The sequence below is a fragment of the Pristis pectinata genome, chromosome 3 (assembly GCF_009764475.1).
Source record: "Pristis pectinata isolate sPriPec2 chromosome 3, sPriPec2.1.pri, whole genome shotgun sequence".
Lineage (NCBI taxonomy): Eukaryota > Metazoa > Chordata > Chondrichthyes > Rhinopristiformes > Pristidae > Pristis > Pristis pectinata.
In genome coordinates, this window is record NC_067407.1 from 74,914,048 (window position 1) to 74,938,704 (window position 24,657).

Genomic DNA, 24,657 nt, shown 5'->3' on the forward strand with positions numbered 1-24,657 from the left:
AAACATCTTGCCTTTATACAGCAGTCTTAATGTAGATAAACCTCCCAAGATTCTTTAGCAGTATAATTAAAAAGTACCAAGTCAATGGGGATATTATTAGAAGACTTGGTCAAAAAGATAAGCTTTGAGGACAAAGGGGATATGCAGATGGAAAGATTTAGGAAGCATATTTCAGAGCATAGGCCAATGCAGTTAAAGACATAATCATCAATGATTAAGCAAGAGAAGAAACTGCATAGGAGGTCAGAGAGGGGAGAAGGTTGATGGCAATCGTAATGGAAGTTATCTTTGAGATAGAACCTTTGACAAAACAATAGAATTTGAGGATAAAGATTATAATTTTAATTTGGACAGTTTTGGGTACTGGGTACTGACAGATCAGCAAGGACTAGGGATGATGGATGAGAAAATCTTGATACATGATACATTAAAGACAGTAAGGTTATGGATAAGCTGAAACTTGTAGAGGATGGAGGATTGGAATAGTTAAGACAAGAAATCATAACAGGAAGGATAAATATATCATCCACAAATGGGTTGGAGATGTTGTGGAGTTGAAACTGGGCAGTACTTGTGATGGAGAGGGTACAGGATCAACATCTTTGCATCTGATTGAGTTGGTGGAGAGCTGTAGTTGAGTGTTATCAGTGGATGTGTGAGTTGGATCCATGAATATAGAGGGACACTTCTGAGGTCAGAGAACAAGGACCGGTGGAGCAACCATTGCTCAATATGCTGTATGACTGATCAGATCTGAAAGAATGATGAGGAGGGTTCCAGTGAGAAACTTTGGAGAAGGAACATCTTGTCGACCATGACAAAGGTTCCCGAGAAGCCAAGAAGAACGAAGAGGGAGGGTGCAATGAAGTCACAGTCACAAGGATGAAATTAGTGATTTTCATTAGATTTGGGAGGAAAAGAGATCTCACTGGAGGGGTTCAAAACATGGAATTGTGGTAAGGAGGCTCAGACATTAATAAGGTAGAAATCCAGACAGTTGTTAGTTTTTACACCAAAGTAATTCTACAATCATGTGAATCTCTTTCCTGAATATATAGACTAAATGTTCTCTGAAAATCTGTTTAACAACTATGCAGTGAAAGACTAATGTGACAGATAATGTCTTTTTGTATAGAATTTTTATGATTGAAGCTGATGTCATCATAATGTATTTTATAATAACAACTTACTTTTATAAAGCAGCTTCTATATAGCAAAACTCCCAAGACACTCAACAAAAGCGCAACTGAACAGAATTTAACACAAAGCTGTATAAGGATAATGTGGGACTTTAAGGAACATCTTGAAGGAAGAAGGAAGGGGTTGAGATTTGGAGTTGTAGGTACAACTGAATTCCAATTGAAACTGAAGCCTATGATGTGGCAATGAAGGTCAAGAAATCATGAAAGGCCGGATTAGGAAGTGCAGAGAGAGATATCGGAAGGTTACAGAGCTCTGGGGCAGAATAGATGCAGGGAGAGTGAAAGTCAAGGAGGGATCTGCATACAGGAATGAGAATTTTCAATTTTATGTCTTTCCTGATTTGGATTCAGTCTTCAGGTCAATGATCTTCCATCACAACATTCATCTCTACTTCTCTATTTTTGTAAGAACAGAGAATGCTTGACCTACTGAGTATTTCCAGCATTTTCTGTTTTTTTATTTTAGATGGTACACACTCTAGCCAGAGGGTGGTGAATCAGGTGTCAACTGAATGAGCCATTTTATCTTGATCTATGTCGAAGTGCTTAAGTATTGTTGAGCTGCAGTCATGCAGGCTAGTGGAGAACATTCCATCACAATCCTGACGTCTTGTAGCTGATATATATGGGAGTCAGGACATGTCACTCAGGCAGAATGCCCACCCTCTGACCTTTTCTTGTAGCTAGAGTACCAGATGAAGTTACGTTTAATAGTTTTTTACCTGAGATGTTGATAGTAGGGTTTTGGCAATAGTTATGCCATTGAATGCAAAGGGAAACTGTTAGAATCTTTCTTGTTGGAGATAGTTCTGTACAAATGTAATTGCTTGGATGGAAAGTATGGAGTCCTTCAGCACATGGGCATGTCTGGGGGGCTAAGACATCATCTCACTCCCCATCTCCCTACTAATGGAATTGGACATACAGTCCTGATATTGCATTGCCAGCAGCCTGAAGCCCATTTCCTCGCTCTCAGGCATTTTTTTAAAATCAGCTAGCTGCCTGCAATTGATCAGAGCAAGAAACAAGAAATCGGAGATTGGAAAAGATCAAGGGAGAGAGGAGAAATATCAGGGCATTGTTTATTTGATTATTGTTGATTGAGGACAGACATTTATCAGGTAGGAGATTTGTGGAGGAGGAGAAAGTGGACAGAAGACTTCTCAAACTTCACACTCACAGCATCATCCAAAGCTAGTCATATACCACATGTTAGTGACAGGTTGACTATCTTTTCAAAATTAGTACATGAGTCATATTCTCAGTAAGATGTATGGCTACTCATGTGAAAGGTGTGGGTTAATCACAGATTGAGATTCCAGTGCCTGTTTTCTAATGTTACCATATAGGCTAACATATGATAGACAGATATTTAAATGTAATATGACAAGGTAGTCAGCACCTGTTAATCGATACCCAGTGTGAGTCACAGCCTCAAGCAAAACGGGGAGAAAATTTGAAAAAAATAGGAATGGAATAGTGGCGGAGTGGAAAATTGCAGTCAGAATATGAAGGACAAATGAAGATAAACAGAAAAATAAGTACATAAGGAAGATTTATCAGAAGTGTAACACGATGTACATAAAATGCCATTCATATGAAGCATTTTAGCATTAAAAGAGTGCAGAATATTTGGTGCTTTAAGCTTTTACTTATACTTTAATGCTTAGCTATCTCATACAATTTGAAATCATTTGAAGTCTATAGTATTTTTTACCAATCACCCTTTTAGTCAAATTAGTAATGAATATTAAGCATAATGACAGTTCAATTAACTATTGCACACAAGTGTCCATGAAATAGAGACAGTATGTGTGTGGAAAGGAACATATGCATTTAGCAGACTAGGTGAGAGAGTGAGGTCATTTGGAATGAAGATATTATTAAAAATCAATCTGCAGAATACCAATATAATGAAATGTGGTTTCAACTGAAACATCATGGCTAGTCTAATACAGGCTGTAATCATTTTGGTGCATTTGCTTTAACACAGAATAAGCTAGGACATGTTCAAATCAGCAATGTAATTCAGGATTTCAATAACTTCATGAACTGCCAGAAATTAAAGTTCAGCATAACTCAATGATATTAGTTAAGGTTGTTGTTTTTTCCTTCCTGTGTGTATATTAATTATTATTGCAATAGGATTGGTGTCATGCAATCACATGTATTTCAGGACCACACCTTCATTTTCATTGTGGGGAATTTCAAATCCAAACAAAAGACAACAGCAATTTATATTTCTAACAGCATCTTTGACATTCTTCAATGTTCATTCTTCTCCTAAGAGATGTCATAGGAGCATACTTGGGTAGAATACTTGGGGAAAAGCAATGCTACTCTTTGGGATTTCTACATCACGAATTCTCCCCCAAAATCCACCCACCACTCCTGCTCCCCCCATCATGTACCCACTGTGGACTTGGCATTCTTGATTCCTGCTGAATTGCTTGATTCCTGACTCTCAATAAAACAATTTTCCCAATTCCAATATTTTTACAATATAACTATTGAAAAGAATATATGTTTTAATGCCTCAGTGTTTTTTCCACTGCATTGCTTGTGGCATTGTCCTGGAGTTTAATCTTTATTGGCTGGAGATCCCATGTCAATTCCCCTGGAATATGGAAGAACCTGTTAGCATGAAAGTACCCCTGCCCACCCTTCCCTCCCCATGCCAGAATTTCTCAGAAGGTCATACTGCATTGAGTATGACAACTGAGAGTTTTCCAAAGCAGAGCTGCTGAAGTCTGATCTTGCTGGCATGTCCAGGAACATGCAGAATTTATAAATGTGTGCCCTGGAGTTGTCTTGGAGATGGATGCACATGTTGCATTTTTGGTATCACTTCACCTGCATTTGCTGGTTATTTGTGAGCTGCCCTTTCAAAAACATCCAGTAAGTTCAAAACCTAGCAAAGAAAGTCCCTGCTCAGTAATATGTGTGGTGCCATTTGAAACACCCACAGTAGCCTGAATTGTGAAAGAACATATTGTTAGACAGACAAAACATCAAAACAGAGGACTTTCAGGCTTCCCTAGTGGCACTAGTGCAAGAAATTGGAGAGCATTAACAATTTCAACTTATTATGATTGCTAATACATGACCTAAAATAATGGTTGAAGTAGATTCAGTGATAACTTTCAAAGTAGATAGGATTTACATCTGAAAATAATAGAAAATATGTCTAAGGGGAAAGAACATTGGAGTGGAATTATTTGGATAACTCCTACAAAGAACTGGAGGATGTACCAAATGGTGTCTCATGGTGTGAATAGTATGAATTTTTGCCCTTGCATTTTGCATTTTCTTGCTCATTTTTAAATAACATTTGTAACCATTTACCAACAGTTTATATAAATCATGTTCTGATACTAATTTGTACCCTTTTGAAGAACTCGTGTCCTAATATTTCATGATTACTGATCTCCTCAAAACAACACCAACTGATATTAAACTACTATTATAAGCTGATACTGCAGCTTAAAAAATAGGTGCAACTGACCACATTTTCAATGATTGTGGAGATTATTGTCACGTGTCAAGTCAATTAGTTCCTTTACCAAGCTCTGTGGTTATTATGCCCACTTGTGATACATTCAAAATGGCTCACAAATTTCAGGTTAATTTTTCTGGTGATTTTGGAGTTGTCAGACTTGTGTTCACTGCTATGGTGTTGATGAAAGTGAGCCCATGTCAGCCTAGCTCAATGGATATCACTCTGATCTTTGGTTTGAGTCCTGCTACAGAATCCAGGTTGATGGTTTAATGATGCCGTCTTACAAAACTGGCTGTTTTGTTTACTGCAACAAATGCATGACATAAGAAACTTTATCACTCACTATAGTAGGGAGAACTTCCTTAAGAGTTGAAGTGTGTGTGTGTGTGTGTGTGTGTGTGTGTGTGTGTGTGTGTGTGTGTGTGTGTGGGTGTGTGTGTGTGTGTGAGAGAGAGAGAGAGAGAGAAGCAAACGAAGACAGTGCAAATTTCATCTTGGAAATGAGATGATAGAATTAACGGAAGAAGAAAAAATACTAATGATATTCATGCCCAATGTTCTCTTATTATTGCATTAATTCCTGTTTGTAAGAAAATGGATAATTAAGTGTATATATAAGTGCTAATTTAATGCTGCAAATTTAATGAAACTAGATCACATAGCAATACATTTACCAGCTTTGTGCACTTCAGAAAGTTTGTTCCAGCAATGTCAGGCATGGGATATGCCACCTCATACACAAGGTTTGAGAGGTTTTACCACGCATGAAATTACATTATCCATCATGCAACATTTGTTTGAAGCATTTGCAGTGGCAATTGGGTCACAATTTTCTGCTTTAGAATCATTGTCGGCTATTCATTTTCATTGTATCCATCACATCATTGCAGCTGTAGTATTTAAAATAATATTCAGGCACTTATTGCTGCAGTCTGCTACGCTGAACATTGGAGGCTGCTTGGTCACTCTGGAAGCTACTTACCACAAAATGCCAGAATGACACTTGAGTGAAGTGGATTAGTCCACTCATCACCACTTTGCCATGAGTGCTTCTGTGATGGACCCAGTGGGTTATTGCACTACTTGGAGCAAAAGGGCATGCATTAGACATAGGTGAGTTGTACCCAATGACCATGAACAAGGAGACGAAGAAAACTTCACGCCATACTCCTGTCTCCAGCTCTCCTGTAAACTAAGTTTTCCAAGTCAATGGTGATAGAGATCTGTTACCTTCAGCAGGCAGCTCTGGTCACACACCCTTGCCTGGACTGATCTGCCTGTAGAAATGAAGGTCACTGTCTCCCTGAATTTTCTAGCCACTGGATCATTCCAAGCAACAGCAGCTAATCAACGTCATATATTCCAGATTGCAACACACCTCAATGTTATGAAGGTCACTGATATTGTCTGCACAAATCAAAAACTGTATCTTTTTCTTGAGATCATCAGGCTGAGTGAAAACACATACTTGTGAGGATTGTGGACTTCCCAAAAAACCAGGCAGTGATAACCTCCACTTTTGCTGTTTGGGATTCTATTAAAATCTCATAGATCTGCTTGAATCACAAGTTCTGTCATTTTCCAAACATTAACTGGTTAACTCATAGTCAAACCTGGAGAATTGTTCACTGCCACATATCCAAGGATTTGTATGACTCAACTTTTAGGCAGTCCATGTTGCCTGCCATATTTGGAATTGGATTGGTTTATTATTGTCACATGTACTGAGGTACAGTGAAAAACTTATCTTACATACTGTTCATACAGATCAATTCATTACGCAGTGCATCGAGGTTGTACAAGGTAAAATAATAACAGAATGCAGAATAAAGTGTTACAGTTACAGAGAAAGTGCAGTGCAGGCAGACAATAAGGTGCAAGGTCATAACAAGATAGATTGTGAGGTCAAGAGTCCATCTTATCGTGCTAGGGAACTGTTCAATAGTCTTATAACAGTGGGATAGAAGCTGTCCTTGAGCCTGGTGGTACGTGCTTTCAGGCTTTTGTATCTTCTGCCTGATGGGAGAGGGGAAAGAATATCCGGGGTGGGTGGGATCCTTGATTTTGCTGGCTGCTTTAATGAAGGCAGCAAAAAGTAGAGACAGAGTCCATGGAAGGGAGGCTGCTTTCCATGATGTGCTGAGCTGTGTCCACAACCCTCTGCAGTTTCTTGCGGTCATGGGCAGAGCAATTGTCATACCAAGCTGTGAAGCATCCAGATAGGATGCTTTCTGTGGTGCATTGATAAAAATTGGTGAAGGTTGATGGGGACATACCAAATTTCTTTAGCCTCCTGAGAAAGTAGAGGCACTGGTGAGCTTTCTTGGCCATGGCATCCATGTGGTTGAACCAGGACAGGCTATTGGTGGATGTTCACAGTCCTAGGAACTTGAAGCTCTCAACCCACTCGACCTCAGAACTGTTGATGTAAACAGGAGCATGTGCACCATCCCCCTTCCTGAAGTCAATGACCAGCTCTTTTGTTTTGCTGATATTGAGGGAAAGATTGTTGTCATGACTCCATGTCACTAAGATCTCTATCTCCTTCCTGTACTCTGACTCATCGTTATTTGAGCTGAAGCCCACTACAGTGGTATCATCTGCAAACTTATAGATGGAGATAGAGCAGAATTTGGCCATGCAGTCATGAATCTATAGGGAGTAGAGCAAGGGGCTGAGGACGCAGCCTTGTGGGGCACCAGTGTTGAGACTAATTGTGGCAGAGGTGTTGCTCCCTATCCGTACTGATTGTGGTTTGTTGGTCAGGAAGTCAAGGATCCATTTGCAAAGGGAGGTGTTGAGTTCCAGGTCTCAGAGTTTGGTGATGAGTTTGCTTGGCAGTATAGTATTGAAGGCAGAGCTGTTGTCAATAAACAGTAATCTAATGTAGGTGTTTTTACTGTCCAGATGCCTGAAAAGGCTGAATCTTGGGGAATAAAGGGTAACCCCTCTTTTCCCTCTTTTCTTAGCTTCTGTCCGTATTCCAGCTAGTGCAATAGAGTACTTTCATAGTAATTGACACTGGACCATCAGGAGCCTTGTGGGTAATGACAATTTCCACAAGATGAAATCCTGGTCTCTGCATTTCTCAGTGCCATCCTGCAGTGACCATCAGAGAAGGGTGGATATTTCATCACTGGCTGATACATCCTCCAAATCCTCATCATCAGAAAGAATCAGTCTTTGCCTGAGACCATTCAGGAGGAGTAGAAGGTGATGGAAAGAGGCAGGCAGAACAGGTGGCAAATGAGGACAATGTCAGCAGCAGTAACAAAGAGAGGCCCTCTGATGATGTGCTGTCAGAGTCAACTTTATTATCCAGTGCTTCTGTTGTTGTAGTATTCACTCAATGTAGTCTACACCCAGACCTTGAGATAATAACAGCATAAATGATAGGTCACATTCACATGCCTATTTCCATATGCGAGCGAGTCATGGTGTGAGGTTACTGTGTGATTCGAAGTGCACAGTCAACCTCGCCCACTGTTGCTTCTTTATATTGTGACCAATGCCTACAGGTAAAGTTTTCACAAAACTGCTAAGGGCAAGGACTGGTTTCCACTGGCATTTCTCTGGCATTCGTAGAACGCTGACAAAACTGCAGAGTTCTTACCTTCAAAAAGATTCTCTGTCTTAAGCAACCAAGTAGTCTTGGCAGTTCTGGCTTTCTGAAAGACACAGCAGGGAGATGAGTTCATCAGTAGCATGGATGCTCATGAGGATTATTTCCATTAAGGAAGTGGAACCAGGCAACTTAGAAAGTAATAATGGAACAGGGAAAAATCAACATGGATTTATGAAAGGAAAATTATATTTGATAAATATTTGGTAGAAAAATACAGCAGCAGAGTTTTTTAAAATTGTGAGAGATTGAAAAATCTTGGTGTTCAGAGGGAGCTGGGTGTCCTTGTAGATGAATCACTGAAAGATAACATGCAGGCGCAGCAAGCCACTAAGCAGGCAAATGGTATGTTGGCTTTTATTGCAAGGGGATAGATACAATTTTACATGGCCCTGGTGGATCCATGCCAAGAATATTGTGTACAAGGAAGAAGAAAGTGAGAGAGTAACAAAGAATCATCAGATTGATTTCTGGGATGAGGCTCGGTTGGGGAGAAATTGTCCTATGAGAGGGATTTAAGCAAACCAGACCTATATTCCGTAAAGTTTAGAAGAATAAGAAGTGACCTTATTAAAAGAAATAAAATTCTTACAAGAGTAGATAAGGTAGATGCAGGATTGTTATTTCCCCTGGGTGGGGTGCCTGGAACAAGGGATCATGGTCTCAAAATGAGGATGAGATGAGAAGAAATTTCTTCACCCAGAGAGTAATAAATCTTTGAAATTCTCCACCCAGGAGGGCTGTGGAGGCTCAGTTATTGAGTATGTTTAAAATAGAGATCGATATATCTTCAGATATTAAAGGAATCCAGGGATATGGGATTAGTGCAGAAAATGGTGGTAAGATAGTAGATCATTGGTTTCATTCAGGATCTTTGCAGAGAAGTTTTGTTTTGCTCTATTATCTACATGCTTGTCCCTCTCATTGCAGGTCAAGCCAGGAAGATTTTAAGAGTCTCTCAAATAAATTGTAATAGCCTCTACAGCTGTATTTCTGTGCTGTTTGCCCAGCTCCAGGGATGCATCGTTTGGGACCTGATCATTCTCTGATCAGAGGGGTCAGCAGGGTATGAGACTTTGTCCTGATCCTTGACCAGCTCAAATCAATGCTGCACAATTGAATACTTAAAGTGAAAGGAAACAATCACCCTTACAGTGATTAATTCTTAATGTTGGCCTACCATTATGGTTTGCTGGCACCACTACATTTATACAGTGCCCACAATCCTACCTGCAAGTCAGGATGGTGGAAGCCTTCCCTCTTTCAGTACAATCAACCAAAGATGACCGTGATGATCAAATCACTGGAAGCTCTAAATCTGGAAAGATTGGCTGGTGACTTCACTTTCTTACTGGTATTGGTATTGGTTTATTGTCACTTGTACCGAGATACAGTGAAAAACTTGTCTTGCATACCGATCGTACAGGTCAATTCATTGCAGTTACATTGAGTTAGTACAGAGTACATTGAGGTAGTACAGGTAAAAACAATAACAGTACAGAGTAAAGTGTCACAGCTACAGAGAAAGTGCAGTGCAATAAGGTGCAAGGTCACAACAAGGTAGATCGTGAGGTCAGAGTCCATCTCATCATATCAGGGAACCATTCAATAGTCTTATGTTGAAGGGCTACAGTATGGGGCAGGTGACTGAGGAATTCGGTAAGATTATTGCCAGAGGATTTGTGATGGGAGAATAGATGCTGACATGCAGAAAGAGGACTGTCCTTTCTCGCTCCCCAGTGCCACTGGAACTCTTCTGGAACTAAGCATTCAGCTGGTTTGTTGTCTGGTGTAACCCAGATCACATAGTTGCCATCACGACCCTTGAAACCTCAAACGATGCAGGTGATCAACTCCAGCTTGGCAGCAGATTTCTCTCTGATGGCGACAGTGTGGGATCTCTCTGCTTTTTAAGTTTGCTTCTGGGGACCAGTATGCAGAGCTGATTGAATCAACCTGAGAATACATTGAGGCATGAAGACTTGTACGTCAGTGGTGGAAATATCCATCAGCTGCTGCACTGTGAAAGAGTCTGTGCCAGCTGGTGCTGATGTGAACACACTTCTAAACTGAAAGGGATGAACTCTTGGCTCCACATAATTTTCTGTGAGAGGTTGAAGGTAGACTTCCTCGTGTGCCCTGACATATCTCACGATTGCTTGGTGGGCCAGACAATGCACCAAACATTTCAACATACATCTGTGGCAACTTTCCCATCTATTTTCCTCTATTGTAGCCCTCATCTGAATGCTCCAAGACTGGACTGATATTTGACGTCTCCCAGGGAGCTGCCACACAAGCTTCACTATCCTTCTTACCTAATTGCAACCAGTTAGTGCTAGATGTCTTGCCAGTGAAGTACACACCTATAATCTAGTCAACTTAACTCTCGCAGTGCCGATACCTTGTGTTAATACTAGATGGGCAGATGTAATGAGCTGATGTCTTCTTCCTTCTCTGTGGTATGGTGTTCCTGCAGGGTGGATGGTTGTCAGGTGATATAATGCTTAATACTCTACAATAATACAAAATGATAGAAAATAATGGTGATAGTGAGTGGCGCCACAAAGAGGAATGCAGAAATACATAAAACATTCAGTGCTGTGAAGGAAAGAGACAAGGTAAAGGGTCTATAGATATCTGCAGAACCTTTGATATACTTGTGATATCATAAAACTCAGAAGGTTGATGGCCTGTGTCATCCCAATGTCGAATGGGACATCTATTCTTTCCTCCAGACTAGTAAACCTTTGGGACTATAAGTGTGATGGGCAGTTGGAGAAGTAGCTACCATTTTGTGGCAATGAGGTGTAGATGAGTTTATGTGTGTGTGAATATGTGCATGTGTGTATGCATGTGTAGGTGTATGTGTGTATTGAGCAGTGGGTTGTAGGGGTCATGGAGCTGTGTCCATTTCAAGGGTAAAGTTGTGAGCTACATTTCTTAGAAACAATCAAGCGAGGTCAGGGAATTTCTTTCTGCTTTGCTGACAGGAATGAGATGAAGCACAAAGCAGTGACTTCCACTCACCATCTTTGATTAGCGGGCATTCTTGATTCCCCTGACAAAGAGGACATAGTTCCTTTTCTCATCCTCATTACAGTGGCATGAAGATCTGTGCACATGAAATAGGGGACGTTTTCCCTTCCCTGCATTGGTTCTCATGCAGTCATTTAAATTCAGAAAGCATTTGCAGCAATATTCTGGATTAATAGAGAAGTGCCCTTTAAGGGTTGGAGACCTGATGCTGATTAACACATGAATAGGGTTAGAAGTTATCGAACCCTGCAAATTACCAAGAGAAACTAAGTGTTAACCACTGAAATTGTGCATAGATATGTTTACAGTGATCAGGATAGAATCATGCATCCAACCCTGCACCAACATGAGTAGGTGCAGGTTAACTGCACAGCACAGGTTTCATTCTCAAATTTTGGGATAATCCATTTTCAAGGTATATATGTTTTAGCGAAGGTAACCTGTGATCATCACAAGATATAAAGCATGCAACACCTTTTGTGCACCTGCTGCTCAAGGATAGCCCATGCCTGGTTGATTTGGTTGCTGAAGCCAAACTCGTGAGCTGTGCATTGTGCTCATTCCACAAGATGGGGATGGAGATGAGAAGTAAATATTACACCAGCAACAACTTGATTTTCCACAGTATTTCTAATGTAGTAAGTGTCCCAAATTAGTTCACAGTGTAAATCCTTAGCAACAATGATAAGAAAAGTGTTTAAGAGATTTGCTTTGAGGAGGCTTTTAAAGTTGAGGATAAAAATTGGAGGGTAACCAAAAACCGAATATACCTGAAAAACTAGGGAGGCCAGGCATCATCTGAAAAGAGTGAAATAGAATTAAACTTTCATGTCATGGACCTTTCTCTCCCCATGTTTCCAGCCTGACCAGTTGAATATTTCCAGAATTTTTGTTTTTGTTTTAGGAATTCTATATGTTTTCAGTTTTAAGGTGGAACAATTTGTGGGTTTCGTTCTGGATTGTTGAAACTGTGTCACTATGGATAAAATAAAAGTAGGTCAGAATGGTATATGTGTCTGGAAGAGGTTGTGGAGGTTGAGTGGGGAACATTCAAGGGATGACACTTAGGGTTGTGAACTTGGTAGACTGGGGATCCACTTGAGATGAACAAAGACAAACCAGGTACGTGAGCAGGACTTGATTTAGAACCAGATATGGGTGGTGGATAAGTTTAGACAGAGTGGAGTACAGGCCAGTGAGGAGAGCACTGGAAAACTATCAGGTCCATTGTATCTACAATTGGCATCACAAGGTAGTAAATTTTTGACACACTAATGCACAAAAAGCAAATTATTAGCTTGCACAAAATAAATTAAATACTGTACTATGTATGTACAACTAACAGAACAGTTCACTGTAACTCTCCTCACTGGCTTGATGTACTTCACCTTTGTATAAACACGGTGAAGTAACACAGTATGGCACAGCTTGAATCACTGTATTCAAGCAAAAGCTACAAGGATTCTATCAGAGCTTTCACAATCGCTGGAATATATTGTTTAGCCTTGTAGAAAGTATAGTTATGGGTTTTGTAACTTGCGTTGTTGTGTACCAGAGACACTTTTTTTCCTCTTGATCTTGTCCCTTCCCCAACAACTGAGTGGAAGCTTGAAATGAATGATGACAGTTCGGTGGCTGGGAGACTCACTGTGCTGTCTATAATACCAAGGAAACTCATCATATCTTCCTGTCATTACTGGATAGCTCTGAATTCTAAGTTTGTGACCTCAGAATTTGACACCACCCTCCTGACATGGTTAACAAAGCACCACATTAGTCTCTTCCAGCAGCCTGCTTAATTTACAGAATTAATTGGCTATATTATTTTTTTTGTGAGTTGTTTTCAGGGACAGTTAAAATTGAAATTCTCAGAATGAAATTAAAAAGAATAGCCTCAAGAAATTTATTCACCAGATAATCAGAAAAATTGTGTTGGTGGAATCATCTTTGGCTTCATGTTTTCCTGCATGATTTATCAATATGATACATCTACATTGCCTTCATTGTTAGTTCAACAGTCAAGTAACAGGTTTGATTTAAAGGTTTCTTCACTCTGCTTCTGATCATATATAATTAACTGTAGTCTTAGATATTTTCCCTACGGCAGCTAGATTTACAAAATAGGTACAGTTACACATCATTCTCAACATGGTAATGCAGGAGGACCTTTTTCTACTGCGTCCTCACATGCAACTGTTCTTGATTTTTGTCAGGAGACAGTTTGAAAAATACTGCATAGAAGTGTGAACTTTTGACACATTCTCCCGTATAGAAGACAACTCAGAACATTAAACTGTATTAACACGTGTATAAAAATGGGCTGTGAATTTGTATCTGAATGCAACCACTTCTGCTGGGAACACAAGCATCTTATATCCCTGACTGCTGTGATTCGATGTGTTCTATATTGATAGTTGCCCCAAAGTAGTATAAATTTACCCATACCTGTCCCTGATTCAAATTGATTTCTTTCATGTTGCACAACCTTAGCCTTTGAGGCATTCCTGTTCCTCTCATGGATCTTGTACCCCCAATCTCTTTCTTTCTTGTTCAGTCTTCCTGTCCCTTTCCTGATCCTGAATGCAGCTGATTCTCACCTGCTCAACCTGCTGACCTATTATCATGCTTCCAGTCTACCTTCTTGATCCTCAACCTTTATTTTGGTCCCTATATTCCTATATCCTGTCTCTCCTGCAATGGAGATTTAGTAAATTCCTGATGGCTTGTGATACAGTGGAATTAGCCTAACCTAACCTCCTCAGATTGCAACAACAGTTTCTTCCTTAAAATGAGAATTTATAAATTAAAATTTTAAAGTAGATCAAGAAATTCGCTTTACAAAAATAATGTTCAAGAATATACATGATCAGGAGGGATAGAAAATGATCATTACAGGTTAAGGGGCTATTCAAACTGTTTGCAAATGCTTCTGAATTATTGCACTGGAGATGTTCTAGAGCATAATCAACAAACACATTGTTTGTCAGTTTCCTGCCCATTGCCTTTTCATCAAATAGCAGCAGCTCCAGATCACTTCCTCTCAGTTCACTGGAAGGATGACAAATGTGGTTTGATCAAACCCTTCAGTTTATTCCAGCTGGTAAATAGAGATTTTTCCTCCAGTATACGCTTGAGGAATTGGTTCTTCACAGCTTCCTTTCACAGATTCCTTTCACAGAAACTCAGAAGGAGATCATTTGGCCCAAGGTGCCTGTGCCAGGTCATTGAAAGAGCTATCCAATTAGTTACATGTTCTTTTCCAATAGCCTGGCAACCTTTCCTTTGTTTTGCCAAAGTATTTGGTATGTTCACCTCACCTTGCAACAAATTTAACGATATCATGTCCATTGAATCTTCCTTGGTGTTTATGATTTCAACTGAGCTAGAAACATATGGATCTCAAAGATGGGGGAAAAAAATCGATCTACCTAATCCACATTTATGCTGTTCTGATAGTTGTACCTGATAACGTGTTTGTTCAGCTTCTCGTCCAATTTTGCCTTGAAGCTATCAGAACTCCCTTGTTAAACTGTTACCAATGATCAACTGCATTCTCACTAAGGCAATATATCATTACATCCCTTTTTTTTAGGGATGTGGGCATTACTGGCAAAGCCAGCATTTATTGCCCCAGAGAAGGTGGTGGTGAGCTGATTTCTTAAAGTGCTACAGTGCTTCTAGTGAAGGAACTCCCACAGTGCTGTTGGATAGGGATTTAGACCCAGTAATGAAGGAATGGTGATATATTTCAAAATCAGCATGGTGTGCTACTTGGCCAGGAACATTTAGGTAGTCTTTTTTCCCATGCACATGCTGCCCTTGTCCTTCTTAACGGTAGAGGTTGCAGGTAGAGAAAGTGCTATTGGAGCTGCCCAGGCAAGTCGCAACTGTAGTGCATTTTGTGGATGGTAGCCACTGTATGTCAGTGGTGGAGTGAATGAATGTTTAGATTGTTTCTTAGGATGCCAATCACATAGGTGCTTTGTCCTGGATGATGTTGAGATTCTTGAGATTTGTTACAGCTGCACTCATCCAGGCAAGTGGAGAGAATTCCATCATAGAGATGGCTATTGCCTGGCAATTTTGTGGTGAGGATATTACTTGCCACCGATCAGCCCACATCTGAATGTTATGAAGAACTTGCATCCACTAGGAGTGAACTGTTTTCATGTTTTCATTTGCTAAATAGGCGTGAATGGAATTGAACATTGTGCAAACATCAGTGAACATCCCCATGTCTGACCTTGTGACAGAACGAAGGTTATTAATGAAACAGCTAAAGATGATTGGACCTAGGGCACTGGTGGCAGAACTCCTGCAATGATGTTCTGGGGCTGGGATGATTGACCGACAACCACAATTATCTTCACTTGTGCAAGATATGACTCTAACCATTAGGGTGCTTCCCTTTGATGCCCATTAACTTCAGTTTTATCAGGCTTCTTAATGCCAAAAACAATTATTCTCACCTCACCTCTGGAATTCAGTTCTTTGGTCCATATTTGGACCCGGGTGAGATGAGGTCTGGAGATAAATGGTCTTGACAAAACCCAGACTGGGCATTGGTGGGTCATCTTGATATCACCATCAATGATGTCTTGCATCACATTGCTAGTGATTGATTGGGTAATAATTAGCCTGATTGGATTTGTTAGCTTTTTGTGATTAGGACATACCTAGACACTTTGCCTCATTGATAACCAAAAAACTGCATATGCTGGAAATTTAAAACATGAACAGAAAATGCTGGAGATACAGTGCAGGTCAGGCTACATCTGTGGAAGGAGAAATAGAGTCAATGTTTCAGGCCAGTAACCCTTCAATAGAACTGAAAAGGAGACAAAAGAAGGCAGTAAAGCCACAGAGAGAGGGGATGTCTCTAATAGGGTAAAACCAGGGTGACCATGGGGATAATTTGTAAGCAAGGTTACCTGGTCAATCAGTGAATGGGGGCAGTTGGAGGGTGAGAATATACACAAAAAAAACTGGACAGAAGAATGTGAGAGTCATGAAATGCAGGTCAGGCTGGGCATGTCCTCCACTCACAGAGAGAGACAAAGAAAGGAAGGAAAAAAAGGACAAAAGAACAATCTGAGCTAATTTTACAGGTGGTAGACTGATAGAGACTAAGAAATTAAGTTACCTAAAGTTGTAGAATTCAGTACTGAGTCCAGAGGGCTGCAATGTGCCCAGAAGGAAGTTGAGGTACTGTTCTTCAAGCTTGCGTTGGGTCTCACTGTGACAGTACAGGAGGCCACAGACCTCTCGGTCAGGGTGGGAGATGGATGGGGAATTAAAGTGGCAGGTTATGGAACTGAATGCAAAGTGATCTCCAATCTGTGTTTGTTTTCTCCAATGTAGAGGGGATCACATTGTGAACATCGAATGCAGTACATTAGATTAGAAGAAGTGCAAGTGAATTGCAGCTTCACCTGGAAAGACTGGGTCCCTGGATGGTGGAAAGGGAAGAGGTGAAAAGGCAAGTATTGCATTGCCTGTGCTTGCAAGGGAAAGTGCTCTAAGAAGGGGTGGTTGGTGGGAATGGAAGAATGGACCAGGGATTCACAAAGGGAGTGGTTCCTGTAAAACACTGATAGAGGAGAGGGGAAGATGTCCTGAGGTTAATGAGTCCTGATGCAGGGTTTTGACTCAAAACATCAACAATTCCTTTCCTCCCACAGATGCTGCTCAACCCGTTGAGTTCCTCCAGCAGATTGTTTCTTGCGAGGGGAAGATGTGCCTGGTGTTGAAATCTCTTTGAAAGTGGCAGAAATTGCAGAGAATGGTTTGTTGAATGTGGAGGCTTTTGGGCTGGAAAGTTTGCAGAATAAGGATAGAGTTCCCCTGGTCCTAACCTTCCATCCCACCAGCCTGGTACACACTGCTGACGTGATGATGGAGTGAGTGGTAAGGGGGAGGATTAGAAAGTTGGTTTTTTCTGGGTGTGACTGAATCTCTTAGGAGTTGATCAACTTGGTCAAACTCTTGAGGTGTTCTGTAGATGATGAAAGTATTTAGGGAGTCAGAAGATAAGTAACTCACCACAGGGTCAATAGCCTTTGACCTTCATTAGTTACGAAGCTGATCCAATCTAAGTTTTTGGTCAATGGTTACCCCTACCCCACTGAAAGGCGTTTATGTTGGATGTCTTAGTCCTGGCAATAACAGAAGGAGGTACTTATAGTCTGTCTTGTTGAAGATGGTTATTGTCTGCCACTTTGGTGAACAAATATAACTTAGCACTTAATAGCTAAAACCTGGATGTTGTCTTGGTTTTGCTGCATGCAGGCATCAACTGCTTCTTTATCTGAGGAACTAAACACCGTCAAACATCAGCATACATCCTCACTTCTGCCCAATGATGGAGGGTCATTGATGATGCAGCTGTAGACAATGGGAGCAGATTCACTGTCCACAACAATTCATGCAACATTGCCCTCGATATAAGATGATTGGTGTCCAATGACCATAAACCACCTTCCCTTCTGCTCAGGTTGACTCCAGTCAGTGTGGAATTTACCCATGATTCCTACTGACCAAATTTACCAATGCCACACTCCATCAAATGCTTCCTTAATTATAATGGGCAGTCACTCTCACAGCACTCCAAGAAGTCGGGTCTCTCACCCATGATTTTGCCACAGGTTGTAAAGAGGTCTGAAGCTAAGCGGACCTGGCAAAACCTGACTTGTGCATTAGTGAGCTGGGAATTGATAGGTAGTGCTGGATAGCACAATGTACAACACTTTTCATCACTTTGCTGATTATTGGAAGTATACTGATTGGGACAGCAATTAGCAGGTTTGGATTTGATAGGGACAGGCCATACCTGTGCAATGCTTTACATTGTAAGGCAATGTAAACAGGAGCAGCTTGGTTGGAAAAGCAACTAGTTCTGGAACATAGATCTTCAACACTACAATCAGGAGTTGTTAGGTCCCATAGCCTTTGTAATATCTAGTGCTCACTGCTGTTTCTTGATATCGTACAGCATAAATTGAATTGACTGAAGACTCGCTTCTGCGACAGTGGGGATTCCAGGAAGAGGCCATTAAATTTGTTTAATTTTTCCAGCATGCACACAAGTTCATTGGACATGACTCTTGTTTCTGTACTTGGTAGTCTTGTGTTTATCATTCTTGGATATTTTACTCAATTTTTAATTTATTTAATTTTAAGTGCTCACTTTATTCTTGTAATCTCCAATTTACACTGTGATTTATGTTTATCTTTCCTCCCCCCAAATCCCAGAGACCTGTCATACAGAAATGAATTTACTTTATTTCCAGTACTTGGGTGATGTTTACTGACAATGAAACTAGCCTCCTTTACTAAACTGTATTCCCCACAACTCCCAGTTGCATATTAAACTCTGTTTCAATTTTGTTCCTGTTAGCTAGGAACCTTCCCCTTCATTTTAGACCCGACCTATTTGCATCTTTGTCAAAGTAAGGGAGGATGCACTTCTGTAACAGACCTCCCCAACATCAATCAGTGTGTACTCACCACTGTTTCTTATTCTCCTCTGTTAAGAATAGCATATTTTGACAAGTAGGTGGGCATACTGATTCAATATGATAATTAGTCTAGGTGGAATGTAAAACTAATTTGTTTAAGAAATCACTGGAGTATAAGTGAAGTGATTCAACAAGTCACTCTCAGCTGGTTGGTGAAAATCTAATGGTTGCAAGACATTTTGCTTTAAACTGTGCATTACTAGTTATCTCGTAGATTTTCACAGTGTGTTGGAGAAAATGGCAAAAATTTTAGAAAAGTGAGGGGGCCATGAAATGTTGAGATGTTTTGAAATTAGGAGCAATAGGTGAAGGGGGTATGGCGTGATGTTTATTGGCTGATTCTCAAAAATGTGAGCTTAACAGAAATGTGTAATAAATGTTTTTGTAACATTGGAAAAATTAAGGGAATAAAATTGTTTTTTGTCAAAGGAACTAAATGTGTAGAAGTGAGTGCAATCAGCTGCCAATACTATTTGTAAACGTTTTAAACTAGAACTCCATTTTATGGTGTGTTTTTGCTTTAAGTTTACTATTAACATGGAGTGCTTTGGTTTCTGGCCTAAATTTAATCCTAAACACGGTGTACTGAGACTTTCTTTTCAAGATTTTCCTTTTTCTTCACTCTGATTATATTTAAAGTGCACGTGCATTACAACCACACTGACTCAAAGCAATTTTTCTTACAAGAGTGTTGTTTCTATATGAATGTGCACACACGTTTTGCTGAAGCTCAACTTCCTCCTCCACTTCAATATCTCAGTAAATTGATCCAGTGAAGAGCTCAGCTATGATTTTTAAGAGGGTCTAAGGTTCAAGCTCAAGGCTAGAGGTTGGCTGCAGTAACAGTGAGGTTGCTACAGTAGTCTGAGCACCCTCGGTTACACGGAGGATCTGGAGCTTCTGCTCCTGAACTCTGTTCACTGTCCTTCTTGGAAATGAATATCGTGGAGATAAATCTGACTCACTGTGTTGTCCTCCATGATTCAACAATTCGTTGTCTCAACTTCACAGGAAGTGTGATAATATAGGTAATTTCGTAGCTACAACTGCAAAATAGATTTATGATTTTATTGCATGATGCAGAAAGCAGCCCTCCGCTATCCACCTCCCCCAAATCCTCTTGCGATATTGCCTGTTTTGGTATCTATGTGCATTCTGTGATCTTGTCTTTTCAAATCAGCTGCAATTGGCACATCTGAAAGAATTTATCAGTTTTTCTATTGTGAAAGGGAAAGCTCCAGTGGATAAAATTTAATATTTTCTACAACCTCTGACAAATTTACTGACACTTGTTGTTTACAAGTAATGAGTGATGGATAATTTAGGCCAACTGAATCCTTCTGTGAGTGGTAATTAGTCTGATGGTTAGAAAGGAATTATATAATTAATATGAGTAGCATTTTACTAGGTTTCGGCCACTAGCATTAGAGTATAGTGTTCTGCATTTGTCAAATGTTGGGTAGATGATGACAAGAGACGTTCAGACTGCTCATTTATGTAGCAAACATCGTGCACAAACAGCTCAATGGAGGCAGCTGGGTTCTGAAGCAAACATCCACAATAATCGACCTTGCCAATTTGATTATGCATATTTATTTCTGTACAGATGCTATATCCCCCAGAACACATCTTCTGGGCAAAATAGTAAGGATTCAGATGAAATTGTCCTTTTTTTGTGTAACTTTGCTGCTATTATATTATGATGCAGCAGGAATTCTTCCTGTTAACTCACTAATTACTTTCTCCTGACAGACCTGACTCCAGGGTAAGTCCAGATGGTTCTCAAGCACAAACAGCCTGTTTTTTTTTTAATTTTGGTTTTCATACACAAGATTGTTCACAAATAAGCTGTATTGTATATTTGAAACAATAAGCAAAGAATGCTGCTCTGGGAAAATAGGAGAAAAAATTTTTCTAATTAAATCACGCTCTATATGTTCTCCATTCTTCCCCCAGAACTGGTCTGTGACAGGAAGCTGCAGCAAATTCAATGATGCATGAGCTGGATGCTTTTGTTCTCTGATCGTGCACACAACAGAAAGCATCTATGTAACACCATTTTTTTTCCGCTCTGACAATCAACACTGTTATTTCTCATTTCTTTCACATCTGTGCCTCAACTGCAGAGTTGCATCTCTTTTTTATTTCTCTGCTTCAATGTTTTTGATGTTGCACAGCAGGGAGTTGAAGGTTTTGAGCTAGATTTGTGCTTTATATACAATAGCATTATGAAGTGCAACTGCAGTGATCAACCTCAGATTTTTAGACATCAGTACAATAGTCTTACTTGTGAGAAATCCTGGAAATCTACATTCTTTAAGAATTGGCATAAAATGTATGGGGTGTAAGTGACGTGAAAGGATGGAAAAAGAGTAACATGTTAAAATGTCATTTTCTCAGGAGGGTTCCAGCAACAGAATTGTGTTTGAATCACAAAATCATTGACAAGGCATCTTAATCATGATAAAGCAGTAAGAATGAATTTGCATTTGTATATTGTCTCCCCAAAACACTTAGTAATTGATATAGAATTGCCAACAGCATGGTTTCACAAACAGCAATGAGGGTGTTGGTTGAAGTGTATTGAGATATTGGGATATTGGGCATGATACTGGGAGAACTGATACTTTTCTTTGATTAGTTCCATTGGATCTTGAACTGCCATATGAAAGAGCAGAAAGACAGTGCCTTCCACACTTCAGCACTACTTTCATTTATAGCCAATCATTGATGTTACTAATTCAATTTATTTTTGTTTAAGTTTGCGGCTGTAATGTTATGATGCAGCCATAACTGTTAGGAAGCATTGTCTGATTTCTTTTTGTACATTCTTGTCTTTTACACCTTCGTAGATTTGTATTCATATTTAACCAATAAGGTAGTTAAATTGCATTTTGTTGCTTGCCAAGAGATCTGCAGGAAGTTTATTCATTACAAAGAAGACATCTCACCAAAAGGCATGTGATTTTATCCATTTGCATTTATTGAAGCAGTACAGTCCGAAAAGTGACCACATATAAACAGCATGAGAGTTACTTGAACATCAGCAAACACTGTATGTCTTTTCTGAAGCTATTTCCAGGTGAGGTTTAGGATTACTGAGGCTTCTGCAAGGGAGTGATGTGGGTGGGGCTTCTTCCAGAGTTTCTGCACACAAAGATGAATTCAATTTTCACAGTTCATTAGTGCATGTGGAAATTGGGCTTTTTTGTCAGCACCCTGTCCAAACTTGATTGCTTCTACTTCCCATTATCTGTGGACATTGGTACAAGTACATCTAAGTGAACACCAGTATGAAACAACCATATACAACAAATGTAACATGTGAAGGCATTTCAATTAATCAACATTTAAAAACCAGCATTTCTATATGTACCCATTTAAAAAAAACTATTGTTCGAACTATATTCAAATATCATCTTCATATTCAAAAGCAATTAGACCTTTTCTCATGTTAGCTGCGACCAGTTAAAGATTCATCTTATGAAATAAGAAATGTTTAATCCTGTTTCATGGATTTTATAAATAAACTGTTGTGAATAGGCATAACCTGTAAATGCATTGGACTCCATTCAATATTATAGATAATAACAAGAAATTTTGAAATCACTTTGTTTTCAGCTCATTTCTCCTTGGTTGATTTTTTTGAGAACTACTTTCATTTTTCTACTTCTGGAAAGCAAACTCAACATCGCTGACCATATCTTTAAGGATTTTACAGTTTCACTCTTTTTTGGTTCCATTTTAATGGTTATTTTCGCACACTGCATTCCACAAGATTGACAAACAGTGAGGTGATGCAATGCACGGCACTTTGCCAGCCCAGATATATAAGCATCAATAGCAGGAGCCTGAGAACTGCAACAGGCTCACAAACAAAAGGAGGTTGTCAGTGAATACCATCATCTCTGAAAATGGTGCCTAACTTTCTGAAGTGCCCTGAGTTCATACTCCTCTGGATAGGCCTAACATTCCATAATTTCAGAACCACCAGATAGCTTAATTGTTAAACCATTTTAACCTACATATTGCTTGTTACAAAGATGTCAATTTTCCTGTTGTGGGTTTTTAGCCTATGTTTTCAGAATGAACTTATCTAATACCAATTATGATAGTTCCCTGTCCGCAAATGGTTAGACTTCCTGCACATTTTTTTCTGCAAGGGGCACCTGAGTAGTGGTAAAGTCACCAATCACATCGTCCCATCTGAGTTCTCAGAGGGAATGTTGACCATTAATTTGGTCAAACAATTTAGAGTCTTCAAGTCATACAGCAAAGAAACATGCCCTTCAGCCCACTGAGTTCATGCCAACCATCAAGCACCCATTTACACTAATTTGACATTAACCCCATTTTATTCTCCCCTCATTCCCATCATCTTCCTCCAGATTCTACCATCCATCGACGCACTCGGGATCAATTTACAGTGGTCCATTAACCTACCAACCTGCACAGCTTTGAGATGTGGGAGGAAACTGGAGCACCCGGAGGAAACCCACGCGGTCACAGGGGGAACATGCAAACTCCACACAGGCAGCACCGTAGGTTAGGATTGAACCCTGGTTCACTGGAGTTGTGAGGCAACAGCTCTACTAGCTACACCAATGTTGTAACACTATGTTCAACCTGTGCTCCATGCTGGAAGCACAGACTTTGTGAGTTTACATTTAAATATGAGGCTTATCCTATACCACTTTTCTCCCTCCTTCTCTTGAACGCACTGGTTTATTCTGGGACCTGGTTCAAAAAGAAACTGGCAGCCTTCCACTACCCAGCCCAAGTGTTTATTCATGATCCTAGACAATAAGTGTCAGCAGGCTACTTAACTTCAAAGAGCATTAAACTCAACGTAATCCTATTCACACACTTTCATGTTTCCACAGCTTCCAAACTGACTGAAGATTATTGTTCTCAATGGGAGTTTGCTGCAGATGGGGTCAAAATACTTCAAAATGGTGGTTATATAACTGCATCTTGCTAGTATTTTCATCATGCCATGATAGAGTACATTTATTGGTGCTATGTAAAATGCCAGTTTGACATACTGGGTTTCTCTGAGATCATTTGGCATTGTATCTGAATATTATTTAACAGGGAGTTAGTATGCAAAAATCATTTTAAAAATTAGCCAAGTTAGCCTTTCTAGGCATTTTTGGCTTCTTAGAGGAAAGATATCCTCAAGAATATTAGTAAGGAATTAGTTTAGTCATGTTTCTGGACCTAAAGCCAGTATGCTTTCTGCAGATGCATCAAGCAACTCATGGGGAAACCATGTTTCAAAGAGGCCATGCACTCAAAAAGTGCCCTGTGGAAATTAAGCACTGAAAGTTTCTGTGTATCAAGCATCCAAAGGGTACAGGGTGCAAGTTCCAAGTGCTGGAAAAAAGAAATGTAAATACCTATCCACTGGAAAGTAAGAAAATTGCAGATGATCGAAATCTGAAATGAAAACAGAAAATACTAGAGTTTTTCAGTTGGTCAGGTTATGTATGTGCAGAGAAGATCAGAGTTAACGTTCAAGTGAATGACCTCTCATCATAACTGTGACACTAAATTGAGTGGAAAAGCAAATTGTGTAGAGGATGTGGAGAGTCTGCAGAGAGATGTAGATAGGTTAAGTGGGTCGGCAAGGTTCAGGCAGATGGAGTACAATGTTGGTAAATGTGAGGTTATCCACTTTGGAAGGAAAAATAGAAGATCAGATTATTGTTTAAATAGTGAAAGATTGCAGCATGCTGTTGTGCAGAGGGACTTGGGAGTGCTTGTGCATGAATTGCA

The 24,657-nt window shown here is 39.9% G+C and overlaps 1 protein-coding gene across 2 annotated transcripts in view; it reads left to right on the forward strand.

Moving 5' to 3' along the window:
• Positions 1-24,657, forward strand: part of LOC127568457 (parkin coregulated gene protein homolog) — a 183,264-nt gene that overhangs the window by 100,259 nt on the left and 58,348 nt on the right. Inside the window, exon 6 of one of the 2 annotated variants that reach the window (XM_052012217.1) lies at positions 16,724-16,809. The exons of the other annotated variant lie outside the window; for it this stretch is intronic. Within the exon in view, the coding sequence (XP_051868177.1) occupies positions 16,724-16,740 (17 nt within the window). The 3' untranslated portion in view covers positions 16,741-16,809. Of the gene's footprint in view, positions 1-16,723; positions 16,810-24,657 lie in introns of those variants that run through there. 2 annotated transcript variants of the gene reach the window in all.